The sequence below is a fragment of the Ziziphus jujuba genome, chromosome 7 (genome assembly GCF_031755915.1).
Source record: "Ziziphus jujuba cultivar Dongzao chromosome 7, ASM3175591v1".
Classification (NCBI taxonomy): Eukaryota; Viridiplantae; Streptophyta; class Magnoliopsida; order Rosales; family Rhamnaceae; genus Ziziphus; species Ziziphus jujuba.
The window spans coordinates 17,561,189-17,587,074 of record NC_083385.1 but is presented as its reverse complement, the minus strand read 5'-3'; the positions used below and the strand labels follow the sequence as shown (position 1 = coordinate 17,587,074).

General features: G+C 32.7%; 3 protein-coding genes across 7 annotated transcripts; 2 read left to right on the top strand and 1 right to left on the bottom strand.

The window, feature by feature from the left end:
- The first annotated feature begins 8,450 nt into the window (after positions 1–8,450).
- On the top strand, positions 8,451–12,070 carry LOC107425184 (ras-related protein RABH1e). The gene is made up of 6 exons (XM_048479433.2): positions 8,451–8,730; positions 9,574–9,644; positions 10,067–10,155; positions 10,572–10,683; positions 11,154–11,244; positions 11,547–12,070. Exons 1-6 carry the CDS (start codon positions 8,614–8,616, stop codon positions 11,688–11,690), a joined length of 624 nt encoding a protein of 207 aa, XP_048335390.1. The 5' UTR covers positions 8,451–8,613; the 3' UTR covers positions 11,691–12,070.
- Positions 12,071–12,345: 275 nt separating this feature from the next.
- LOC107425185 (uncharacterized) lies at positions 12,346–16,397 on the bottom strand. Of its 4 annotated transcripts, XM_016035140.4 has the most exons (8): positions 16,189–16,348; positions 15,984–16,078; positions 14,797–14,911; positions 14,656–14,717; positions 13,927–14,211; positions 13,660–13,747; positions 13,021–13,129; positions 12,346–12,708 (listed from the first exon to the last, which is right to left on the bottom strand). In XM_016035140.4, exons 3-8 carry the CDS (start codon positions 14,885–14,887, stop codon positions 12,630–12,632), a joined length of 714 nt encoding a protein of 237 aa, XP_015890626.2. In that variant the 5' UTR covers positions 14,888–14,911; positions 15,984–16,078; positions 16,189–16,348; the 3' UTR covers positions 12,346–12,629. The 4 variants fall into 4 exon arrangements, with proteins under 4 accessions (XP_015890626.2, XP_024932407.2, XP_015890624.2 ...); XM_025076639.3 differs by lacking the exon at positions 15,984–16,078 and having other exon boundaries at positions 13,927–14,175; positions 16,189–16,397; XM_016035138.4 differs by lacking the exon at positions 15,984–16,078 and having other exon boundaries at positions 16,189–16,391.
- A 5,205-nt stretch (positions 16,398–21,602) lies between these two features.
- Positions 21,603–25,084, top strand: LOC107425186 (probable mitochondrial adenine nucleotide transporter BTL3). 2 transcript variants are annotated; one of them, XM_048478492.2, is made up of 5 exons: positions 21,603–22,450; positions 23,020–23,323; positions 23,808–24,275; positions 24,641–24,758; positions 24,878–25,084. In XM_048478492.2, exons 1-4 carry the CDS (start codon positions 21,951–21,953, stop codon positions 24,713–24,715), a joined length of 1,347 nt encoding a protein of 448 aa, XP_048334449.2. In that variant the 5' UTR covers positions 21,603–21,950; the 3' UTR covers positions 24,716–24,758; positions 24,878–25,084. The 2 variants fall into 2 exon arrangements, with proteins under 2 accessions (XP_048334449.2, XP_048334447.2); XM_048478490.2 differs by having other exon boundaries at positions 24,641–25,084.
- The last annotated feature ends 802 nt before the right edge of the window (positions 25,085–25,886 follow it).

Sequence of the window (25,886 nt, the reverse complement as noted above, 5' to 3'; positions counted from 1 at the left end):
AATTACAAGTTTAAAATAAGAAAATATATAATAATATTAAAATGTCATCTTATAGCTAATTACATAACTATATAATACAATCAATTAATGAGATATCGGCATCAATACATCCTAAATTATACATGCTTAGGCATTTTGTATCATAAATATTTTTTTAGCATTTTGTACCATGAACTTCACTTATTTGCATCGTTACATCCTCATCCATTTTTTTATTAACTTTTTAACGGATTTGTCACATGTTTGGCATATTGGATGAAAAATGAGGATGTAAAGTGCAATTTTATATAGTTTAGGATGTAAAATATAAAATTTTCAAATAAAAAATTTTAAATAATATCTTTTTTATTTTTATAAAATTTAAATAATAATTGTAAATATTTTAAATATTATAAATAAATAAATAAAAAACATAAAGACCACTAAAAAAGCATAAGCTATTTATAAAATCAAAAAAATTGAAAAATTATTACTACAAAATATATTAATTTATTTATTACACGTATTTTTAATATTTATATTTATTAATTAGAAAAAAGATACTTATAGAATTTTCTAATACATTTTTTAATTAAATTTTTACAATTCCAAATACAATATTTTTTAATGCATGTCCAAATTTTTTTATTGATATTTATTAAATTTTTTTTAAGGATATATACTTATATAAAGATTTTTATTTTTATTTTTGAAAAATTAAATTTTTAATTTTTTTTAACAAACTTCTTTTAAAATATACTAGTATTAATTAATACATTTTTTAAAGTAATTTTTTATTTGAAAATTTTTGCATTTTGCACCCTATATTATATATATATATATATATATATATATATAATTGCATTTTTATACCCTCATTTTTGTACCCTATATGACAAGTCTGTTAGCTATATGACAAGTCCGTTAAAAAGTTAACAGAAAGGATCGAATAAGATTTAGGATGTAAAGTGCCAAAGTTTGTATGATTTAGGGTATGTTAGTGCGATACCCCTTGATTAATACTACTAAATAAATTAATGAATATTTTTTTTGAATAAAAAAAGTTTATACATATATTAAACATCAAGAGTGCTACTGTGGGCGACTTTGACCATAACACCATTTCTGTATTAAACATATATATATTCAAGTAAATAAATATTACTTTAATGATTTTTATTTTCTTTTTAAATTGATGAAAGAAAATTAATAATATAACCTCAAATAAGTATATAATTTAATAATAAAAATTGATTAATACAAATTTTTTGTTTAATGGTAAATTTAATATTTTAAAATTATAATTTAAATGTATTACAATCGTGTTGAATTGAGTTGATATATTGATTAATACCTCTAATAAACGAGTTAGCTCAAAAATAACATGTTTAATAATTATATTAAATATATTGATTTGAAATTAATTTAAACTTGATTAAGATAAACACAAACCTGCCGATTTTTTTAAATCAATTATTTTAACTAATCTAAATACTTTTTTGCTATGGCTTAAGATTACCATCATAGAAGAACTCCAACTTCACAAAGTCGAAAATAAACTCACAAAAAGATGATAACGGTGTCATTTCAATATAATGCCTTAGGAAAAGTACAAAAATAAAATAAGCTTGAATCCTCTAATGTTTCAAAGCACATTAATTTAAATTTGATTATGATAAACTCAAATCCACCAATTTAGTGTTGCAAAGGAGTTGCAAATACGCCTCCAAGATACAATGAAGCAATAAATATATACTTGCATTGTGCATTTAACAAAAGCAACCGCAAATACTTTTTTGATTTAGCAAGTCCTTCAAGGTTCTATGTATTGTTTCTGCAGTATAACAATGTATAGGGATTTTATATGCAATAAAATAATGACAATACATCATTTTAGAAACAGTCAAAAACAATGAAGTCAATTCTCTTTCGAATAAGAATCTGATTTTTCAATAATATGTACTTTATCAGTATTCCAAACATGAAGAAATATTTATAGGACTGCCATAATTGTAATTGGGAAATTACATACACTATACACTAAAAAATCTCTTCCATGGCGATTCTCTCTTATAGATCTGCCATCTAAGTCCTGCTAAGGACTGCTCAGTGATATAATCAGTTTCAAAGCTGGTTAGTCTCTGTTTCAGTTTTCTTTTCCTTTCTACAAGCTTTCCCCTTTCTTCTATCTTTTTGTTTTTGGGGGTTCTTTTTCTGGTTTCTGCTGGAATGGGGCAAGATCAATTGGGTTTTATTCCTCTTCATGAATCACTTAGAACATTATCTCTTCAACCAAGGACACAGGGGGGCGAGCTCGCTTGTAACAGAGTCTTGGTAGGGAAGCTACTTTCTACCCGTACCTTTCGCCAGTTCACAATAGGAGAAATTATTTCCAAAACTTGGAATTTAATGGGCAAAGTCAAGATTGAAAAATTGGAAGAAAACATTTTCAAATTCTCCTTTGAGCGGTCAGGGGAAAAGGAAAGGATTTTCAAAAGTCGACCATGGACTTTTAATGGGGCACACATCATTCTCAAGGAATGGCCAGAGACTTTAGCGCTATCTGAGATTTCTTTCAAATTCTCGACTTTTACAGTCCAAATTCACGGTCTTCCACCAATTTATTTACATGTTGAGGGAACTTTTCAAATTGGAGCACGTTTAGGGAAGGTTGTCAAAGAGTCTATTACAAGAAAATCGGTTGTTTCTCAACGTTTCCTACGTTTTAAAGTGGACATTAACACAGACAACCCTCTCCCGGCTGGCTTTTTTCTAGAGAGAGCAGAAGGAGATGAGTTATGGGTCCAGTTCAAATTTGAAAGATTAAGTGATTTCTACTACAAATGTGGGCGTCTATCCCATGTGACCGGAAAATGTCTGTTTGAAAAACCGGCAATGATCAGAGCAAGCACAGGAATCGAAACTCGCCTTTATGGGCCATGGATCAGATCGGAGACTTCGGGCAGTCTACAGTTTGTCAATCTGCCGATGGCAATTAATGAAGAGATCCATCTAAACAGACAAGCAAGTCAGATAGAATCTAGGGAAATTATCATTCCCAACAATTTTCGGCTGACAGACACCGTTCACCAAAGCCAGGCGGAGCTCGAGGAGAAAGGAAAAAGCAGCAGCAGCCTTTGTCAAACTTGGAAGAAGAAAGACTTCGAGAATATCAAAGGTTTGTGCCCAGAGGTCGATGCTCTCAGTCTTACCCTAAAAAGACATGATTTAAATTTTGAAAAGGAGTTGCAGGAGGAGGTTCTGCAGAGATTTAAGAGCCCAAAGTTTAATGTATTGGGCCTAAGTAATTGGGCTGCATCCATTATTAAGTCCATAGCAACTTCTAAAGACACTGAAAGAAAAGAAATAGACTCCCTTGACTCAGGCTTCTTAGAAACTATTGGACTGGGCCCACCTGCTTTAGTGAAAGCCTCGGGCAAGCAGATATGCTCAATTGATTTGCACAAGTCAATTTCAACTCAAAAACGCCCAGCCCCAGTTGATTTGTGTGACCCCCCTCGTAGCTAGTTACGATTAGAAAAGCCCATTGATGGTATTTTTCAAGAAGGAACTAGTAGCCATGGATTCGCTGGATCTTCTCTCCCAGACTCCCAACAAGTAAACCCCCCTGATTTAAACAACTCTACAGGAGAAGTGGTGACCGAAACCTGTGAGCTATCTCTGGAAAATATTGCTTTTGGTGGTGAATCACCCAGAGAAAGAAGAATTCCCCCTGCTCAAGAATCAAGGAGGACAAGATCCTGGAAAAAAGACGCACGAAGAAGGAATTTATCCCACTTAGAGGAAAGTCGACCACTGGAGAGAGCTGAAGGGTCCTCTTCCAGGCGAAAGTTGGATTTTCAATAGGCCGAGGAGGCGGACCCTCTCATGCCCCCCCCCCCCCCTCAGCCCTGAAAATTCTTTCATGGAACTGTAGGGGATTATGTAACCCGGCGGTTACAAATGTTTTAAAAAACTTAGTCAGAAACCACAATCTTTCATGCCTTTTTCTATGTGAGACAAAAGGGAGTAGGAAACGGTTAGAAAAGGTGAGTAGAAGTCTTGGCTTCTTTAATGTTGAGATTATTGAGGCCAAAGAAAATGCAGGGGGCTTGTGTTTGATGTGGAAGGATGAGTGCAATTTTAGTATTTCTTGGTCCTCTGAGCGAATCATTTGCGGGATTGCTTCTGATGAGGAAGGATATTCTAGTTGGAGTTTTCTGGCTTGCCATGGCACTCCATATAATTCGGAAAAGAACCAATTCTGGACCCATCTTGCTGAGGTTGTGTCAGTTTGGGAGAGACCCTGGATTTTATTTGGTGACCTTAATGAGGTGATCGATAGCTCGGAAAAATTCGGAGGCCGTCCTATTTGGAGAAAAAGACTCCACTTGAAAAACTTTATGCAGGAAGTTGATGGTAGCGATCTTGGGTTTATCGGAGGACGTTTCACATGGGACAACAGACAATGCGGCCAAGCGTTTATTAGGGAAAGGATTGACAGAGCAGTGGTGAATAAAGAATAGATTGCTAAATTTCCTCTATCTTTAGTGGAGCATCTTATGTTTGAAGAATCAGATCATTGCCCAATTCTTATCAGGCTAGGTGGTCAAGAGAAGAGAATAAAGAAACCTTTCAAATTTTTGAAGGTCTGGACTACTGACAGATCTAGCAATTATGTTATAGAGAAAGCTTGGAATGCAGACATTCGACCTGGGATGAATTGCCACAAACTAAAAAGAAGCTTTCAGGAAACTACTAAGGCCCTAAGGATATGGAATAAGGAGGTCTTCGGTTTTGCTGATAAAGAAATTTGAAATCTTGAAGCCGATCTCCTTCTTCTTCAGCAATGGGAGGATAGAGACATGGGAAAAGAAGCTGAAGTTTTGGATAAGTTGAGGTTACATAGATCTAGATGGGAGTCTATCTTACGTCAGAAATCTAGAGAAACTTGGCTCAAGGAAGGGGACAAGAACACTAAATTCTTTCACTCAAGTCTTTTGAACAGAAGAAGGAAGAATAAAATCCAGGCAATTAAGGATGATCAAAGGTGGCTTTCTAATCCGGATCAGATAAGACAGTACTTTCTTAACCATTTTAAAGAACTCTACAAATCTGATTTTCCACAAATTCAGGAGAATTTTAAAGAGCTTGGAGAGAGACTTATTTCGCCTGAAGATAATACAGCCTTATTGAGACTACCTACGCCAGAGGAAGTTAAGGAGGCAATCTGGAATTTGCACCCGTTGAAAAGTCCAGGTCCAAATGGTTACCCAGGTATATTCTTTCGATCATACTGGAATATTGTACAAGATAAGGTGGTAAAATACACGCAGGAATGTTTTCGATTACAAAGGATACCTTCTTCGATGAATGAAACTTTTATTGTTCTAATCCCTAAGATCAATCAACCTCAAAATTTTAATCATTTCAGACCAATTAGTTTATGCAACTTTGTGTATAAAATTGTGTCCAAGATTTTAGCAGGGAGACTTAGCAATGTTATTGAGAAGATTATTTCTCCTCACCAAGACGCTTTTGTCAAAGGACGTTGGATAGCGGAGAACACTGTGATTGCCCAAGAACTAGTTCACAAAATTCGAAAACACAAAGGAAAACAAGGCCTTATGATGATCAAAATAGACTTAAAGAAGGCTTACGATTGCCTTGAATGGAGTTTTGTTGATAAAGTTTTGGAATTGTGGGGCTTTTCTAGCGAGTTCCGGTGGATGATTCGGAGCTGCTTAAGCTCGGTGCACTACTCTCTCCTCCTCAATGGCAGCGTGTGTGGCACTTTTCAGCCCGAACGTGGGATTCGTCAAGGTGATCCCCTCTCACCTATACTTTTTATTCTCTGCTCTGAAATTTTGTCCAGACTTCTGCTAAAAGAGGAAGATCAAGATAGATTACACGGAATTAAAGTGGACCGTAATGCTCCAGCAATCTCACACCTCATATATGCGGATGATCTAATCATCTCCTGTCGAGCAAACCTCAGAGATGCCACTATTATCAAGGAGTGTTTATCTTATTTCTACAGCTGGTTGGGGCAAGAGGTAAATGAAGAGAAATCCAACATTTTCTTTTCAAGGTCCACTCCTCGGAAAGCAAAAATGGCCATCAAAGAAATCCTAGGATTCAAGGATATGGGAACCTCAGCAATCTACTTGGGGAATTCATTGGTTTTTGGGAGAAACAAAACGAAAGAATTCCATATTCTCAAAGAACGGATCAAAGGAAGACTTGAAGGATGGAATAGACATTTTTTTTCAAAGGTTGGAAAGGCAACATTGATCAAATCCGTGGTTCAAGCAATCCCTAGCTACACAATGTCCACCTTTTTACTTCCTGTAAATGTGTGCGAAGATATGGATGCCATTGTTCGAAAATTTTGGTGGGAGTCCAAGCCGAATGCTACAGGTTTTTTGGCTCTGAAGGCTTGGAAGGACCTGTGTAGGCCTAAGGAAATGGGAGGTTTAGGCTTCAGAAGCTTTAAGGATTTAAATTTGGCCCTTGTTGCTAAGCTCGGTTGGAAATTGGCTTGTGAAGAAGATAGCCTATGGACAAGATTTATGAAGGCGAAATATTTGAGAAATGAAACTTTTTTTGGTTATAAACTAAAAAAAGGGAGCTCTTGGGTATGGCAAGGAATCATCAAAACAAGAAATATCATAAGGAAGGGATCATGTTTTCAAGTTGGAGATGGTGTGACAATAGATATTTGGAAGGACCCATGGCTGCCAGGTATAGAGTCAAAAAGTCCTACTGCAAGACTTGAATCAGATGTTTCACAATGGAGGAGAGTTTTTGAGCTTCGAGATGAGAGAACTAATCAGTGGAAAGAGACTGAGATTCGTCATTTTTTTCATCCGGACTCTGCTGAAGCTATTTTACAGATTGTTTGGTCGCGTGTCAGTTGTAGAGATAAACTTATCTGGAAAGGCAATAAGGAAGGCAAGTTCTCAGTTAAACATTGCTTTGAATTTCTATGTATGTTAGACCAAAGCAGAGAATCAGAGGCTATTTGGAAAAATCTGTGGAACATCAAGATGCATGAACGTCTTAAAATGTTTCTGTGGAGAGTGCTGTCCAATGTGATTCCCACCAGAGATTTGATTTTTACTAGAATTGGGAAAGGGGACCGCAACTGTGTTTGGTGTGAAGACAAAGAGGAAACATTATTGCACATTTTCAAGGACTGTCACTTTATCAGAAGACTAGCTTTTGCCAGTAACTGGGGGTGTAGACTTGAGAACTGGAATGTGTCCAACACGAAGGAGTTGGTGGAGATGTGTATAAATCCTATTACAGCTGGAGGATGTCAAGGCAAAGATAAGAGATCAATCTCCATCTTTCTTACCACTGTACTTTATTTTACTTGGCTTTGTAGAAATGAAAAGGTTTTTTCGGACTCTTTCCCTAGCCAGGATATGTTACAACGGTTCAACACTCTTGTTGATGAATTTGAAAGTGTGGAAGAGTTAATTCACAATTGCTCTTCAAAGGAACGATGGAGCCCTCCAACTAAAGGGTGGTGGAAAATCAACTCTGATGCAGCCTTTAACAATGATCAAGCTGGGATTGCTTTTGTTGCTAGGGACTGGAAGGGGGAGGTCGTTTACTGTGATTCTAAGCGTATTTTTTGTAGTTCTCCTCTAGAGGCTGAGGTGAAGGCCCTATCTTGGGCAGCTGAGACGGCTGAGAGGAACAACTGGCAAGACCTTTGCTGGTCTTCGGATTGTAGAGAAGCTGTAAACACTATCCTCTCGGTGGACAATCCTTTGGTGTGGGAAACAAGGCATGATATAATTTTTCTTAGATCTTTATTTAAAAAGGAGAATTGGTGCCTATCCTGGAACTCCAAAAATTCTAATAGGGTGGCTGACTTGATGGCCAAGAAAGCCCTTCAGACAGGATCATCTTTTGTTTGGCTTGCTTGTAATGCTGGTTCATTTCCTAGGGACATATCGGACTTGTTAGCTTTTGATGCCTTGGGAAGTAACCTATCTATGTAATTTCCTCCTTTTTCTGGGAGGTTCTCTTTTTGGCCTTGTGCAATGAAATGTCTTTATTTACCAAAATATATATATATATATATATATATATATATATATATATATATATATATATATATTTATAGAAAAATTTAAATTTTCCCAATCAAAGAAACCCCTCAAACAGGACAATCTTAAATTGTCTTTTTCATTTTATAATTTATTATTTTTTTGGGGGAAAAACAAACTTAAAATTATTTTTAAGATTATTAATACTAATTTTATTTCATCCATTTGCGCGTACAATTGTACACAAAGAATTATCATGATCGACTCCTTCAACCTTGAAAGGGTACGAACGTAATCTGCAATGGAAAAAGAGGGGCAAATTGGGGAAAGTGAAAAGATTTTGACTTTTGCCGTCTTCGTCGTGGTTGGCGGTTTCTCCTCCGTCTCTCAGTTTCTCTCTCTCTCTCTCTCTCTCTAAATCTGTATATAAATAGATTAAACTCAAAATAATAAACATTTGGTCATTTTCTCTCTCATCTTCAACATTTCCATAACAAAAAAGAATTTTCTGAGATTCAGATCCAATTCAGATCCATTTTTGTTCGGATTTGAAGCTCAAACAATCAGAGAAATGGCGACGGTGTCCCCTCTGGCTAAATACAAGCTCGTATTCCTTGGCGATCAATCGGTCGGAAAAACCAGCATTATCACCCGCTTCATGTACGACAAATTCGACACAACGTATCAGGTATTTCTTCAATTCGTTTTTCTTTTTTTTCTTTTTTATCTGATCGCAATTGAATCATTTTGATCTCGCTCCTTTGAAATTCGATCTCGCTGGATCGTCGTCGATTATTTGTGTCCAATCTTTTTTTTTTTTCTTTTTTTGATTTTTTGTTTTTAATGCATTCATGAATACGAACAGATTGTAAAGATTGCGATCGATAAAATGAAAAATAATTTATGCTCGTTGCAGGATCCGTAATTAGCAAATATCGGATGTTGATTTTTTCTCGGTGCCTTATTCTTAAATTCGATGTTTCGTTGTTTCTATGAGCAAATTGGATATGTAATGGAGGTTTCGCTGAATGTTGAATGTCTGTGAAAGAAATATTTATTGTGATTTGGTTGTACCAGTTTCAGGAGTGTCCCGAGGGTTTTATTCTGAACGTGTTATCGGTTTCTGAATAAAAATTATGAAAAAATTGTGGGTTTGTAAAATTCCTTTTTCAGATGAGCTACTCTGAGCGGCATCATCATGACCCTCCTTAAAAAAGAGAAGGAAAAAGCTAATACTTTGAATCTTTGATTAAATGAATTTTATTATATTATTAGTATTTACTTTAAAGAAAAGCTAAACAGTATGCTCAATAGTTTGCATTCGGACACTGATGGCTAGAACTGAACAAAAAATTCTTAGATTCTAGTTCGAGGCTTTAATGATGAACAATTGTCAAGCAAAATGTTGCGTTTAGTTTTTAACTTAAAATTGGAATTTGTAGAATATATTATTCTATTTAACTTATTGTTTTAAGCTTAGTTTTACCATGCTAAGACATTTTATTAATATTCTGTCTCATATAAACTGCAGGCGACCATTGGAATTGATTTTTTGTCAAAAACAATGTACCTTGAAGATCGTACAGTTCGTTTACAGCTTTGGTAGGATGATGGCTCCATTTCCAGTTTTTTGTCAAATATATGCTTATTTATTATCCACCTAGTGGGAACCCATTTTTATAATTGGTTTAAGTTATGCTTGACCGGATGGCTCAAAGATGAGACATCTCATGTTGAATTCTTTCATGGGATTGCTGGTAAACATTGTTTGCTATCAATGCAATGGATCCATAGGATTGGTTTAAAATCGCAAATGGATCTGATATACTCAAGGCAATATAATAAAATATGTGGATTTACTGTCGGCAGGAATTTACGTTTCTTTATTTATTTATTTTTCTAAACAAGTGTGTGTAAATGTGAGGAAAGTTTAGTTTTTATTTGTTATAAGGACGATCTTGTTGCTATCTCATTTTATTTATGTATTCATGATTCTTAAATTAAATACATTGTACTTTTTGCAGGGATACTGCAGGACAAGAAAGATTTAGGAGTCTCATACCGAGCTACATCAGGGATTCCTCTGTTGCAGTAATTGTCTATGACGTAGCAAGTGAGTATGTAGCTTGAAAGGAGTCGCATCTTTCAGAATTATTTTCTACAGTACATGCAACTTTCCCTTGTCAATTGAATGCATATATAGTTATATGCAGTTATGTGCAGTTATGCTAGCATAAGAAGAAACTAGAAGTTATTTTGCTATTATTACGCATTTTTTGTTGTCAATTTAAGATTGATATTCATAAATAGAAATTAGAAAAGTAGATGGACGGGTGGGCCAAATTCAAAACCCATCTGTGTTTTTAGCTACCTCCTTGCGTCTCTAGGAAATCATGTTCTTGTACTCTTGTCTCATTAAATCATTGCATGAGGCATGTAGTGGCTAGCGTACAATCCTCCTTGATCTATGTTTCGTACAGATCCATATTGTTTTCCTAATTAATTCCCGAGTTACTTGTCATTATGCAGATAGGCAGTCATTCCTGAACACCAATAAGTGGATTGAGGAAGTACGCACAGAGCGAGGCACTGATGTTATCATCGTCCTAGTCGGGAACAAAACTGATCTTGTTGATAAAAGGTAAGGAGTTAACTGATAAAGTATCTCCTTGTCCTGTCCCACCTTTTGATGGAAGCCTGAAAAGTATTCCTTTTGCTGGAAGTCTGGAAAGAATATGACATTGCCCTGATTTAATAATTTCAGTTTCTGTCCACTTCACATAAGTTTGATCACTTTTAGAGTCTTCATGGACTCGAAACCTAATTGATTATAGAGGAAAAAATGATTATTTTTCTTCACTAAGTGGACGTGCTTACTGCCATAGTCATGAAGGCACCTGAGAGACACTCTGCTTTTGGAGTCCACTAGTAGAATAGAATTCCTAATTTTTATGTCGCAATAAAGGACAGAAATAGTACTGTTTGTAAATTATTATTATTATTCGTCACAGTAGCATTTTACCCAGTTACTGGGAAACATTCGTAAGGTCTGAAGTTAATCATTGTTATTTACACAAATTCCTGATTAAATTTTATTTGTTGATTGAACAGGCAGGTTTCTATAGAGGAAGGGGATTCCAAGTCTCGTGAGTTTGGAGTTATGTTTATAGAAACCAGTGCTAAAGCAGGATTTAATATCAAGGTAACAGATAAATAACTTATCAAGGTCCAGCATATGTTATTTTTTTGCTAAAAATGCAAAATGAGTGCTGATGCATATCATAAAACATGGTAGACATTGTATCAGAAATCTGTATAACTTTCTTCTAGGAAATTTTTATAGTCCATTTCAGTCTGGAAATTGCCAGAAATTACCGGTACAAGGAAATTTTTATGTTCACTAGAACCATCTTACCAAACTTGTGTGATCTATTTCTTTCTTTCCCCGTTGTGTCGGTTGGCCCAGAATTTTGATGGCACTGATTAATGAATGTAAAATTTCAGCCTCTCTTCCGTAAGATTGCGGCTGCATTGCCCGGGATGGAGACTCTTTCTTCAACAAAACAGGAAGATATGGTGGACGTAAATCTCAAGCCGACAGTCAATACATCCCAGACAGAGCAGCAAGGAGGAGGTTGCGCATGCTAGGTTAATTATTTGTGTCAACAGATGAAAAGAATCATTTAGGACAGCTGATAAGTCAGGCAGCAGATTCTGAGATCAGTTTCTCTTACAGCAAGATCGGTACACTCTGTAGTGGTGCTTCCCTGTTCGAATATACAATTAGGTCCTTTTTGTGAGTGTTTTGAGAACAAAGGCTGAGTAATGATTTTGTTATGACATACTTGGAGTGACATTTTGGTTATGTACAACACTTCCTCTCAAATTGTTTTAGCAGTATTCTTCTTTGAACTTATCTTGATATTTGCTAGAAATTTATAAACAGTATCAATTCATTCATTGTAGAAAATTTTCATGGAGCCAGTCAATACGGTGTGAATACAATGTTGAAAGCTTACTTTTTGGTATGATCCTTTACTTCAGCTGGTTAAACAGCCTTTCTTTCATCAGACAAAGCTAGAATGATAAAGCTAGAATGATAGAGGCTGTTGGTTTAGGATCCACTAGTTGCATAAAATTCAGGTTAGGGTTTCAAGGTTTTCTCGTGTGTTCCACTTGAATTTCAATTATGCGAGTTAAACATAAATTTTTTAAGCTTCAATCTGAACACGAATATTGCAATTAGCTTCTAGTTCCTGCACAACACAAAAGACATGCTGTGAATTTTGAACACAATGACTAATTTACAGAGAGACAAGAATGGGTATGAATATTTACATCATGAAGGTCTACATTTCTTGAATACAGCTCCAGGAAGCTCAAATTTTAGGTAAGGGGAAATAAACAGCAAAATAACAAGCACAGACAAATACATCAACAATCTCAGTCAAACTCTAGATAATGTATAGGTATTAATATTTACATCATAAAGAGTTCAAATTCAACAGTAATTTTCAAGAGACAGCTTCAGAAAAAGCAAAGGTGACGCAAGAATCATAAACCCATAAGGCAACAAGGTTGACACCATCAGGCATGAACATAACTTTCTGCACTCTGCCTCACTCTCAATGTTAGATATATCAGTATCAATGTCCCAAAACTTGACCTGGGCAAAGAAAATTACATTTGTCATTGGCAAATAAAGAAATAATTTTTTATTTAACCAACTATTTTCCTTTATATATATATATATATATACATATATACATATTTAGTTACTGGTTCAAGGATGCTTCATGTACTAGGGGTAGGGGAGTACGTTTGTAGAACAGACCTTGTTTGAACATTGAATTTCAAGTCCCTTACCTCCCATGAAGTTTTAGTAGCTTTATATGTAATAATGATAGGTTGACATAAAAAATAGAAAATAATCAAAAATCATAACAACTGTCAATTTGCTTGTTGATGAAAAGCTTACAAGATTGAGAATAGGAGGAGGATTTTCCTCGAGTCAATTGAAGCAGCACGTTTACATCTTCTCCATCGGTTATTTGGAATTTCATGAACTCTGTCGCTCAATGTTTTTTCTGTTGAAAAAATGATTATTAAATACAATCGTCATGTAACTAGAGTAAGTAACTGCCTTGAATGAAGAATGATCCGCAATATTGAACAATCAGAGAAACTGAAAATAGTTCAACATATGCATCCTTGTTTCTTCAAATTCTTTTTAAGGAAAAACACAATGCAACACAATACATTGCCATGATTAACATAAATGGAAGAAGTTAAATATAAGCATCTTTTAAATGAAAGTCGTTGCTAAATGCTTCAGTGTAATTAACCATGGGGATGATTATCAAATGTTTGATGTGCGCAAGATACAGGGACATATGACAGAAGATTCAATAGATGGTATAAAAATGCTTGCAAACATCTTGAAGTGAAATGGCTTATTAGAAGCTGCACAAGTTTCAGACCTTGTTTTAGGCTTAAAGTGAGTGCTAAATGCTTCAGTGTAACTAACAGTGGCGATGATAATCAAATGTGTGATTTGCACATCATACAGGGATATATGACGGAAGATTCAACAGATTGTACAAAAATGCTTGCAAACCTCTGGAAGTGAAATGGTTTATTAGAAGCTGCATAAGTTTCAGACCTAATTTTAGGCTTGACTGTCTCTGCAACACCTTCTGCAAGTTCTGTAAGCAAACAAAGTATTAACTTTAGAAACAGAAGCAGTCCAAACTGAAACAGTAATTCATTGATAGATGAGCTGTAATGATTTTTTAAACTGAGCATGGCCTGCAGTGCTTTGCAGTTTTCATTTTTTATAATTTTGAGGCTACATTCTGAAAAGATGAACAGCTAAAAAACTCACAATTAGTACGCTCTCGTTTTTCAGACTTTCAACAGCTTCATCATTGGATTCAGGTGCTTGAAGAGATTCTTTTTCAACTTTTATATCAACAATGCAAGAAGAATAAGTATCTGCGTTGTTCATTTGTAAATCAATGCAGTTCTGGCAATTCAAATATGTGTCCATGGACTTCTGATCCTTGGGTGGATTAGGAACCTCAAGAATGCTTAAGAAAGCTAATTGTGAAGCACCTTGTAGATTGTTGCCCTCCTGGGGCAGCACTGAAATGTTATAGATATCTTGGGCCTGAAGGAATAAAAGATTTAATAATATAATTTAAATGTATAAAGATTGAAATATTATATTTTTGAATGCATTTGATGGAAGAAAAAGAGATTCAAGTTAAAATGACAAGAGTTGCAGGCATGAACAAGATCATAAAAAGCTTAGCGACCTAATAGTTAATACCAACTAATTTTATGAAAGCATAATATCTTAAGTAACTTTTAACCTAGCTAGGCACAAGAAAACTTTATTGAAGAAAAGATTGCAGATGATAGAGAAAACAGCATTTTCTTCGTTATGCAATCTGATTGAAGAGAAATTCCTAATTGAGCATGCATATTCAGTTTCTTAGGTACAACTAGCTAGTAGAAGATGCATTAAATGGAATGTCTTTATAACACGTTCTCTTGGCAGGAATCAACGAAATAAAGAGTCGTAGGGTTTACATAAGAAAGAATAACTTACATTTGAGCTGTCCAACGGATACTTTGGGCATGAAGCCTCCTCAAAGATAAGAGGCAAAATATCTGAAAGCAGAAGCCAAGATGAATATCTAATATGTTAATGTAAATTAGCTTCCTCAATTAAGGAAGTAAGTGCATTTACCTATAGAGCATTGCCTGTCGACTTCGTCAAAACTTGGCTTTAGTAACTTGAAACCTGAATAGCCGACAGGTATGCCGCAGCTTTCATCCATAATTCCCTGAATAAATGGTTTCCCCTGCAAGTAGTTTACATGTTAGATTCATGCATACAGAAAATTGCACGTGATAGATGATTAATAATGTGGCATTTTATTTAGGTTTGTCATGCGACTAATATTTTGAATTACAGCAACATAAATTTCTCCCGCAGTCATAAATGGAAAACAAAAAAAACAAGAAAACAAAAACAAAAACAAAAAAGAAATGGCAGAAACAGGACATCCATTTAACCAAAAAATACAAAAGTTTGTGACAAGCCTCACTCGGTCTTAAAACTGATATTGCTTTAGAACATGTGAGGGATTAAAAATATATTCATAAGAATCATAACCTTTAGTCAAAATTATTTTATATGGATTTTCATGCCAAGAATAATGTCTGGCTACTTCTTAATATGGGGAGCAATATGCAGAAAAGCACATATTAACTCGCAATCTCAAAGTTCACCACTCAGGCCCAAAAACAAAATGACGAAGAAGGAGAACATACACACACTTATATCAAGGCATCTCCTCTCAAAAGAAAATTTGAAGGAAGGAATTAGATGAACTCCCAAGTCCAAATCATTAGTGAATTAAAAGACACGGCCTTGTCGGACTGCTCTTAAGTCTACTGAGCTTTTTACTTCACCTAGTAACCTGAAATTTATTTTTATGTTATTCAAAATTTTTATGAGAGTTGGGTTGGGAAAAGGAATGAAGCTGAAAGTTAAATCAGTTGGAAGCCTTAGAAATGTAAAGATTTATAGCAACCTCTAGTTCAACTCTCGGAGATTGTCACTCCAAGAGAGAGTCGTGAAGCTTTAGAGAGAGACCCATAAACAAAATATGGGAAAAAAATCCAAATTATTTTTTTATTGTTTTGTAATTCCTCCTACAATGCACAAAACTGAGGTTGTGTAGGTGGAAAAGAAAGTAAAGATTTCGAATGGTATGTATTTTTTCAATTGTTCTACATGTAAAATCAAGCCAAATCTATAGCTGAATTGGGTTAAACGAGTCACCAGAATTTCCTTTCTCTTTCGTTTTCCTTCTGTCAAAACCAAAAATGTATATATATATATATATATATATTTTTTCAAGCACTTACTCAGCAACCAAACAGTGCAGCCTAAAGAGTAGAGACAAGTGGAACTGGAAATGAGAGAGCCAAACTCAAATGCAACTGAAATTTGTGGATCAAATCTGAAAAAAAAAAAAATATATATATATATATATATATATAAAAATGCAACGCAAACTAACATATTAAATACGCCAAAAAGGAGAGAAAAAGAAGAAGAAGAAGACGCAACCTCGTCAGAGTCGAAGGGCTTGGAAGCCATTGAAGATAAATTGTTGGAAATAGTGGCTTCCTTCATCGATTTGAGGTTTTGTCTTTTTTTCTTTTTCTTTTTTTCTTTTTTTCCACGGAGAGAGAAAGAAAGAGAGAGAGAGAGAGGAGAGAGAGTGAGTCTGGAGAGCAGAGCAGGACTGGAGGAATTGAACGTTATATTGGATTAGGAAAAATATAAAATTGCTTTTTGTTTTTGTCTTCTTTTTTCTTTTCTTTTTGAATATTAATTTATTTTATTTTTTTGGATAAATGGCGCGGTTCGCCAGAAAAAAGCTCCTGACCACGACACCAACCACAACGACCAATTCTTTCTTCGGCTTGCCTCTCCGATTTTACTGAAATACCCTCCATGACTGCTCTTGTATTATACTGTTGCTAGCATTTCCTTTTTTTGTCTTTGGGTTTTTGATAACGGGGTGAAGAATTATCATTGCTCAAGAAAACCATGATTGTTTTTTTTTTTTTTATTTGATCAAATTCAATTGTTATAAAATGATAAAAAAATAATAATAATAATAATTCATTGGGCAAATGAGATTTTTTGTAGTTTAAGAGAAAATAGAAATAGAGCAAGAGCATTCCTCAGGTTTTTTTTTTAAATAAAATATATATTTTTATGATAAAGAATATTTTTAATATAAAAATAAAATTTGAAATGGCTCTTTTAATAATATAAATAAATATTTATTATTTTTTTATTATTATTTTTATATTTACGAATTGTTTTTTAAATATTATATTAGTAAAATAATAATATGTATTATTTTAAATTAAATCGATATAATATTGAAATAAAGTAAAATTAATATTTTATATTAAAAATTTTATTAAAGATTATTTTTAAAGGTTGGCTCTTGAAATTAAAAACTATGATGATACATTTTAAAATGGCTTTTTGGGATGCCATGATAGTCCAAGGGTCAATTTAACTCAATAAGAAGAAATTAGTATAAGGAAGGGATAAAGTAAAAAGGAAAGGGCAAAATGATAAAAAAAAGAAAGATGAAAAAATCTAAGAGCAAAGATTATGAAAGGAAAGAGATATTTGTCATAGAGCGGCATGTGAAGGGGTTAAAGGAGATATAAATAAAAAAAGAAAAAAAGCATACGAATATATGATTCGACAATTGGTACCACCCACGGGTCATTGAAAGGAGACAACCAGACAAAGTCAATCAAAACTAGCTCACGGGCTCTTTTTCTATTCTAATTCCCACTCCGCCTGTGACCTGTCACTTTCTCCTTCTTCTAACTCGGGCCTCTGCTTCCCTTCGTCGGATTGCCCAATGGGCTTGCTCCATTCCATTGTGGCCCTATCTGGCCCAATCTAACCTTATTTTTTTATTTATATTTTATCGTAATTGGTTTTATTCGCTTTCCAAATTTTGATATTACGTAACATTTTTTAATATCTTTATATATATAAACAGATTAAAAATACAATTTTAGAAAAAAGATAGGAAATCTTAAAAATTGGAGACAATGAAATTTAACCATCAAGAGGAATAACCGACAAAAAAAATTAGTAAATAATTTCTTTCAATATTAAAAATATAAGTATTTACTATTCTTTTATTATTTATTTGCTTTCTTTATATTTTTTTTATCTATTTTTTATTTTTGATAAATTTTCATTTTATTTGTTCTTCCGACCAATTGTTCATCATATACATTTGATATACATAACCCAAATAAATTATATTTATCTAGGTTACATTCATTAGATTATGTAGTTATATCCAAATTATGTACATAAACGGAATGAAATCGTCTGGTATATATAAATTGCATAAATTGTATTTATCTAAATTATATATATCAAATTATACCGTTGGTTTAGGATCATGTGATTCAAACATAAACACGTTTTTTCGGATTATATGTACCATATTAAAATAAGAAATGAAAAATACTAAAAAAAAAAAAGAAAAAAAGGAAAAGAAAGAAATACTTTTTTGTAGATGAACTAGTTTAGGAGGAATTGTTGAAAATAAAAAACATAAAACCAGTCAAATAATTTTCTCCCATTTTGATTTATTGTTGTTTTTGCACAAAAATGGTAAAACAAGACAAAGAGAGCAGAAAAATTCAGGAATTGACTGATGAAGAATAAAGGAACCAGCTGATAGATGAATGTGACTGTAGATGTAGACGTTATTATTAGCTGCTGCACATAAGAAAAAATATCAATTGAGATTGTTGAAGATGGTGGAAATTTGAAAATTAGAACTATAATGTAATGTATGGATTAAATTTAAAAGGGAGTTAATGGTAATACAACATGGTATGTGTATTTAATTATATTTAAGGATAAATTATGTATAAATGATTAGTGTAAATAGTAAAAATTAAAACAAAAATTGATGTATGTAAAATATAATATGACAATCAGAATTTATAGTGTAAATAGAATCTTGTCTTATACATATTATTAAAGATTGTCTATGGTACTTTTTATTTTTTATTTTATTTAATTGTCCCTTCGTAGATCCAAATGATATGATAAAAACAAATCATTTGAAATGATTGTCAATTTGATATATATATATATATATATATATTTTTCCCCTTGTGGAAATGTGGATTTTCACCTTAAGTTGTAATCATGATTTTAAAAATTGAAATCTTCTGGTAAAATTTCTGCAATTTTTATTTTTTTTAACATGTTGAAAAACTCCTAAATGAACACAAACATAATTTTTATAATATTCATAGAATATTTAATATTTCTCTATAATTTTCAAAAAAATTTCCATTGTAGTATTCACATTAAACCTTTCATAATTTAGTTAAAAAAATTATAATTTTTCTTTGAAATTTCTGAAATTTCTACAAATTTTCCATAGAAATTTAAAAAATATCCATGAAATTTTTTTAAAAGTTTTTTATTGAAAAAATTTATAAATATTATTAATATTTAGTAAATTTTTTTACCAAATTAACATTATTGATATTTTTTTAACTTTTTAATTGCTTCCAATAATCAAACAAATAAAAAAAATTCACATTTAACAAAAAAAAAATCCAAAATTATCCTATTCTTAAAGAAAAATTAATGTGACAAGTTTCAAGTCTATTTACTATTATTATATATTTTTATTACAATAATATATTTAATATTTTTATAAGTATTATAAAATAGATAAAAAAAAAAGAGAATGAAAACAAAAATGAAAAATATATAGGGAATATATTTTCGCAAACTTAACTATCGAATATTCATATTGTACGTTATTAACAATTTATATACAAAATTTTCAAGCAGATATATTTTTAGTAATTGCTTATTATATTTTATATTTTAAAATAAAAATAAAAACAAACACCAACATTTTTCAACTAACCAAGAATTTTATATGATATTGAAATGACATTTATTAAATATATATAATTTTAATAATTTTTTTATATATTTTAGTTAATACATAATTTTATCAAATATGTATTTTTATTAATAATAATATATTTATGATCGTGAATATTTATTATAAATTGATTATTAAGAGAATTATAATATCAATTCAACATTTTTATTATTGTTATAGTCAATTTGATTATTAATTGATTAATAAGCTAATTTTGAAATTTCAATAAAAAATTATATTTTTTAAAATAAATTTTTATAATTTTTTATTGATATTAAATAATTTTTAATATTTCTGTGAATATTTTTATATTTTAAGATATTAATATTTTTATTAATATTAAAATTTTAAATTTTGATTGAAATTTAATTCTGGTGTTTATTCTCAATAACTTTATTACTAGATCAAACCTAAAAAATTTTATTATTTAATTTATCATTATTTGAAATGTTTAATAACCTTCTAATAATATTAATAAATATTTGAAATACATAAAGTATAGATTGACAAATCAGTTATTTTGAAAAAGGAGAAGCGTATGAGTTTTTTATGGGGACGGTAGGTTGGAGTGGGGCTTTACAATGGAAGATAATGATTTGAATAAGATATTTAACTACCCGTTGTTGACCACCTAACAGAGAGAGAGAGAGAGAGAATTCAAATGATTTCTTAGAGGTGGCCCAAGTTTTGGACCACAAACATAATGAAATACACAGTACAAGATGTTTACAAACTGAGCAGCTTTTCTTACCTTTATTTATTAGCTGTTGGGCATTGGCTGGAAACTAGAATGGGGTTTTATTTTATTTTCTCTTCTGATACATTAACACTAGCCTCATGAATACTCTGGCCCAAAAAATCATTTTGAAATTCTGAAGCTTTTCATTTGATTGCACTGAAATTTTGTTTTTGTGAAAAAGAACAAGTAGAATGATTGAAATGTTGAAACTTTTGGAGAAGATAAAATTGTGAGTAATAATGTTAAAGCCCAGAGAATAATAATAATAAAAAAAAAAAAGAGATATTGGGAATAGGAAGTGAATATATTCCGGAAACAAATTGCATAACCTCTGTAAGAGCATAATTCTTTTTATACGTTGGATAGAAACATACCTTTTTTATATAATTGCTTTGGCAGGCTTCTATTTGCAAATTGGTGATAAGAGATTCTAGTAAGCAAACACAGAGTGAGATTCTAGTAAGCCCATTTTCGTTTGTCATTAGGCAATGATCTTGTTTGATTTGATTGGAGGATGTTCCGTGTGTGTGTGTGTGTGTTTTTTCTGTTTTTATTTTTATTAAAAAATAATGTTTCTTTCGAAAATAAAATTGGTTAATAATATATCTTAATTAAATCATATAAAAGGTGATATCTGTATTTATCAATAGAAATCTACTTATCAAACTTAACAACAATAAAGAAAAAGAAATGGCCCACTTAGTATGAAATATGCATTTTTTTTTTCATGTTTGTTGTTCGATCCTAGTTATTATTTGTCAAATCCAATAGTTGTTGATATGTGCATGACCTTATCAATAAATTTTTTATAAGATAATTAAATTCAAATAAATTATGTGTGAATATATATATGTCTACTGTAAATAAAAAAAAAACCCATTTAAAACTGTAAGAAAAACAGGTAGAAAATCTAGATTTAAAATAATAATATATATATATATATATATATATGTAAATAAATATGTATATATATATATATATTTGGGATGACAAAGTAATGTATATATATATATATATATAATTTGAAAAATATTACAATAGTTTTTTTTTTTTTTTTGATATTGAAAGTTATTATGATTTACATTTTTTTCTTTTTTAGTGGAAATCGAGATAAAACTTGTTTGTTTTTTTTTTTAGGTTAGATTTGAAGCGCACGTGCGAGATCGTAGAAACAAAAGACAAACGTGTCACATCAGCATCGACGGCGACGATTACAGCGTAATTACTATTTCAATTGGTGGTACATATTTTTAAGGAAATACACATAGTTTTTGTCTGAATCTCATGGTCTTTTTGGTCAACGCCACCACCCTGCCACCAAGAGAAGACAGAGAGAGAGAGAGAGAGAGCATAGATACAATGAGGGCGATGGAAGCCAAGCGAAAAACAATGAAGAAGCATCATGGCTTTCGATTCCTCATGTCACTCTCATAATATTCCCAACCTCGCTCAACCTCTCAGCCTCTTCTTCTTGCTCTTATTCTCTAATTCCCTCCCTCGTACCCTTCAAGCTTTCCTTCTCTCTCACTTCTTCTTCTTCTTCTACTACTACTATTCCCTTCATAAACTTCTCTTGATGTCTCTCCCTTTCGACCCCACAATTGTTAAGCAACAGCAATGCAATTGCCAGAGGATTCCTCTCTTACCCACTTGCTCAAATCTCAGTCTTTCTTCTCCGGCGCCTCCACCGCCGCCGGAGGATTGTTCCTTGACCCATTACATGCCGTCTCTCCTTCTTTCATTTCCTTCTTCTCGTCCAAGACTACCCTTTTGGACCCTGTTTCGGTTTCCCCTTTTTCCGGGACTCGCCGGAGAGCGGATTGTTTTGGGGGTTTGAGAGGTGGTGGAGGTGGTGGTGGGTTTTTGTCGGTGAGCTTGTCGATAAAGAGAAGGGAAAGGAGTGAAAATGGGGGTGATGATGGGAAGGAGTATGTTGGCCAATCTGGAGAAGTTCTGGGGCAAAATGGGAATAAGAGTTTCTTGAGGGAAGAAGAGGAGATTGTGTATGAAGAGGGGGAGAAGAAGGTGGTACAGAGGGTTGGGGTGAAGGGTAGTTCAGGTGCTATGAATGTGACTAAGCATCTCTGGGCTGGTGCTGTTGCTGCTATGGTTTCAAGGTTTGTTTTCTCTTTTTTAGCATTTTATTGTGTATTGTTCACTTTAAGTATTAATTAGCACTTGGTTGTGAATGGAAAATGGCTAAATTTTTAAGCGTAGGAGAATTTATTCGATGTCTTCTTAGGAATATTATTACCAAATTCTGATCTTTTGTCAAATGGATGGAAAGTCTAAGGAATACCATTTACCTTTTCATTGTCATTTTCCTAAACAGTTGAAGAAAAAGAATGAACATTGATTTCTCCTTCTTTTATGAGTACATACATGGGGATAACTTAATTTGAGAAGGTTATGCTTTGGTCCTTTTGGATCCTAAATAATGTTAAACTGAAAGTTTTGAAAACCAAAATGCTAGAATCATATTTCATTTTAGCATTTTGTGTCAATTTAAGAGAGGATCAATTCTGCTTCTATTATATAATTGTTGCTATACATTTCTGTAATCTTTAGTTCCTACTTTTCCTTCCATGATTTGGTAATGTCATTATTCATCTGCTCATCTAATAACATTTTAAGCTCTTAGCTTTTTTCTGATTGTTATTTTTATACATTTTTGTTGCTGTTTCAGAACAATTCTTGCACCTCTTGAGAGGCTGAAGATGGAATATGTAGTTCGTGGGGAGCAGAAAAACCTTCTTGAGCTCATTAGGACAATTGCAGCTTCTCAAGGGCTGAAAGGCTTTTGGAAAGGAAATTTTGTTAATATTCTTCGTACAGCACCTTTTAAGTCTATCAATTTCTATGCTTATGATACATATAAAAATCAACTCATGAAAATGTCCGGCGATGAGGAAAGCACAAATTTTCAGAGGTTTGTTGCCGGTGCTGCAGCTGGAATTACGGCTACATTGCTCTGTTTGCCGATGGACACTGTATGTGGCACTGTTATTTGGTTAACGTGGATTTCTTTCTTGTGTCTGGCTCATGTTTGTGATCACACACATAAACACACACAGATGCACATATATAAAAGAAAATTTGCTCCCAGTTGTGTAGGATTCCCAGACCTTTATATACTCTTAGTAATCACTTTTGTATCACAATCTCATATGAAATAAATACTGATTTTAGAAGCCAAAAACAGTTTGATTTGTTTATTTGAAGTGAGTGATGATTTAATATTCATATCTCAAGGTCTTGTTCATTTGGATTGACATATTATTTGTTGAATGATCATTTCTAATCTTCTAAGGATTGATTGAATATTGTTCTGTTCATGTGGCACATGACAAAAATGTTCCACAAAAATTATTTTTACATATGAATTAAGAATATGTTATTTATTATCCCTATTGTCATGAATCTGAACTCTGAAATTCCAATCTAATTTACATTGTAAAATGCAAATTATTACAGATCAGGACAAAGATGGTGGCACCAGGTGGGGAAGCCTTGGGGGGTGTAATTGGCGTTTTCCGCCACATGATCCAAGCTGAAGGATTCTTTTCTCTTTACAAGGGTTTGTTGCCCTCAATTGTAAGCATGGCACCTTCAGGAGCAGTCTACTATGGTGTGTATGACATATTGAAATCAGCTTATCTGCATTCACCAGAAGGGAGGAAAAGAATCCAACACATGAAAGAAGAAGGTGAGGAACTAAATGCTTTTGAACAATTGGAATTAGGTCCTATTAGAACACTACTCTATGGGGCAATAGCTGGTGCTTGTTCGGAAGCTGCTACATATCCTTTTGAAGTTGTGAGGAGACATCTTCAAATGCAAGTCCGGGAAACAAAGTTAAGTGCGTTGTCAACATGTGTAAAAATCGTCGAACAAGGAGGTATTCCTGCGCTGTATGCAGGATTAGTTCCCAGCTTAATGCAGGTAAGATGCTGATCTTTAGTTATTTCTTTCAACTGAAAATGCTTATGGGTTTCTCCTTTGAGTTATTAGGAGCACTTAAAACAAAATTGTAATTAATAAAGATACATAGTTGGATCCACTTCCTTAGAATTAATCACAGTGATCTAGCTAGTCTTGTGATCGAGTCTTTTCAAAAATTATGTAGTTCGTTCGCATCCTCAGTTTTATTTTTGTGCGAACTATACGATATTAGAAGTTTGGATAAACCATAATGCAATTTGCAATATCTCTGCCAATGTCTTCAATTTTGCATACTATAAGATGGCCGAAATTTATTATATGAAGATTATAATGTTTGTTTTGATTTCTGGTTTCTTGGCTTTCAGGTTTTACCATCGGCTGCCATTAGTTATTTTGTGTATGAGTTCATGAAGATTGTTCTCAAAGTAAAGTCCTCATAAAACATTTTATATTCAACACCAAAATCCACGAGTGCTTAAGGAGGTTGAGGATAAGATTTTCTTTTCTTCATTTTTTTTTTTTAAAACACTCACCATATAAACTGTTATACCATCTTATCTAAAGGCATAAACAACATTTAATCTTTATCTTTTCTTCCTTAGATCTGCTAAAGAGACAACGTTCTTTGTTGGGTGTTGAGAAACAGCTAAGGAAAATGAAAATTTGATTTAACATAAATTGACAAAATGTATTGTGATTCATATATTTTATGAGTTAGAATTTTATGCCTCTAATTTACATAAAAAATTAGGACATGAGAATGTGTCTATTTCATAAAGCTTTCAATTGCATTATGTCATTTAAAATGATTGCGTGGTCCATCTAATTACTATGAAAATATCTGTGAGATTCGAAGTACATTTATGATTTTTTGTTGTCGTCTTTAAAAAATAATTAAAAAAAATAACAATTTTGGGTTGCTGAGTTGTTTTTAAATTTGATTTTAAAAAATAGTAGACTACATTTCGACCAGGATTTTGTCATCAAGGTAAGATTGGAAAAAGACTAAGAACCAAGAAAGTAACCCTTGTTTGGCAATGGCATGTTGTAAAAACCGGTATTCTGATTTTAAGACAATAAATTGTTAAAGAATATCGTTTCCTAAACCAAAAATAAAGTTCTTTTCGTTCATGAATCTAAGGCTAAGGTTACAAGAAAAAAATTAAAACTTCATGTCTAAAAAATGTGACCTATAGCATCCCAATTTTATGGTAATTTTTACTATTATTATTATTATTAGTACAATGATGATGCTTGTGGCTGGGAGTGTTATGTTATATGAGAGAGATTTCACTTACAATAAAAGTTAAATAAATAAAAAAAATTGATTAAAAGAAGAAGAAGAAGATTATTTTTAATGTTTAAATGGAATCACACACAAGTGAAAATTTCAACCAAACTGAAAAATATGCGCGTTTATTTCATATTTGCGTAATATTAAAATTCATGCAATTTCAAGCCAATTCCTCACGTGGTCGGTTGAATAAATAAAAAAAAAAACCAACAGCAGCAGCAACAACAACAACGATAATTCGTCACGTGGGGCTGTCCGAATTGCAAACGTTGTTCACGTGTCCATTTCTCTCCTCAACTTTTTTTAGGCTTTACAAT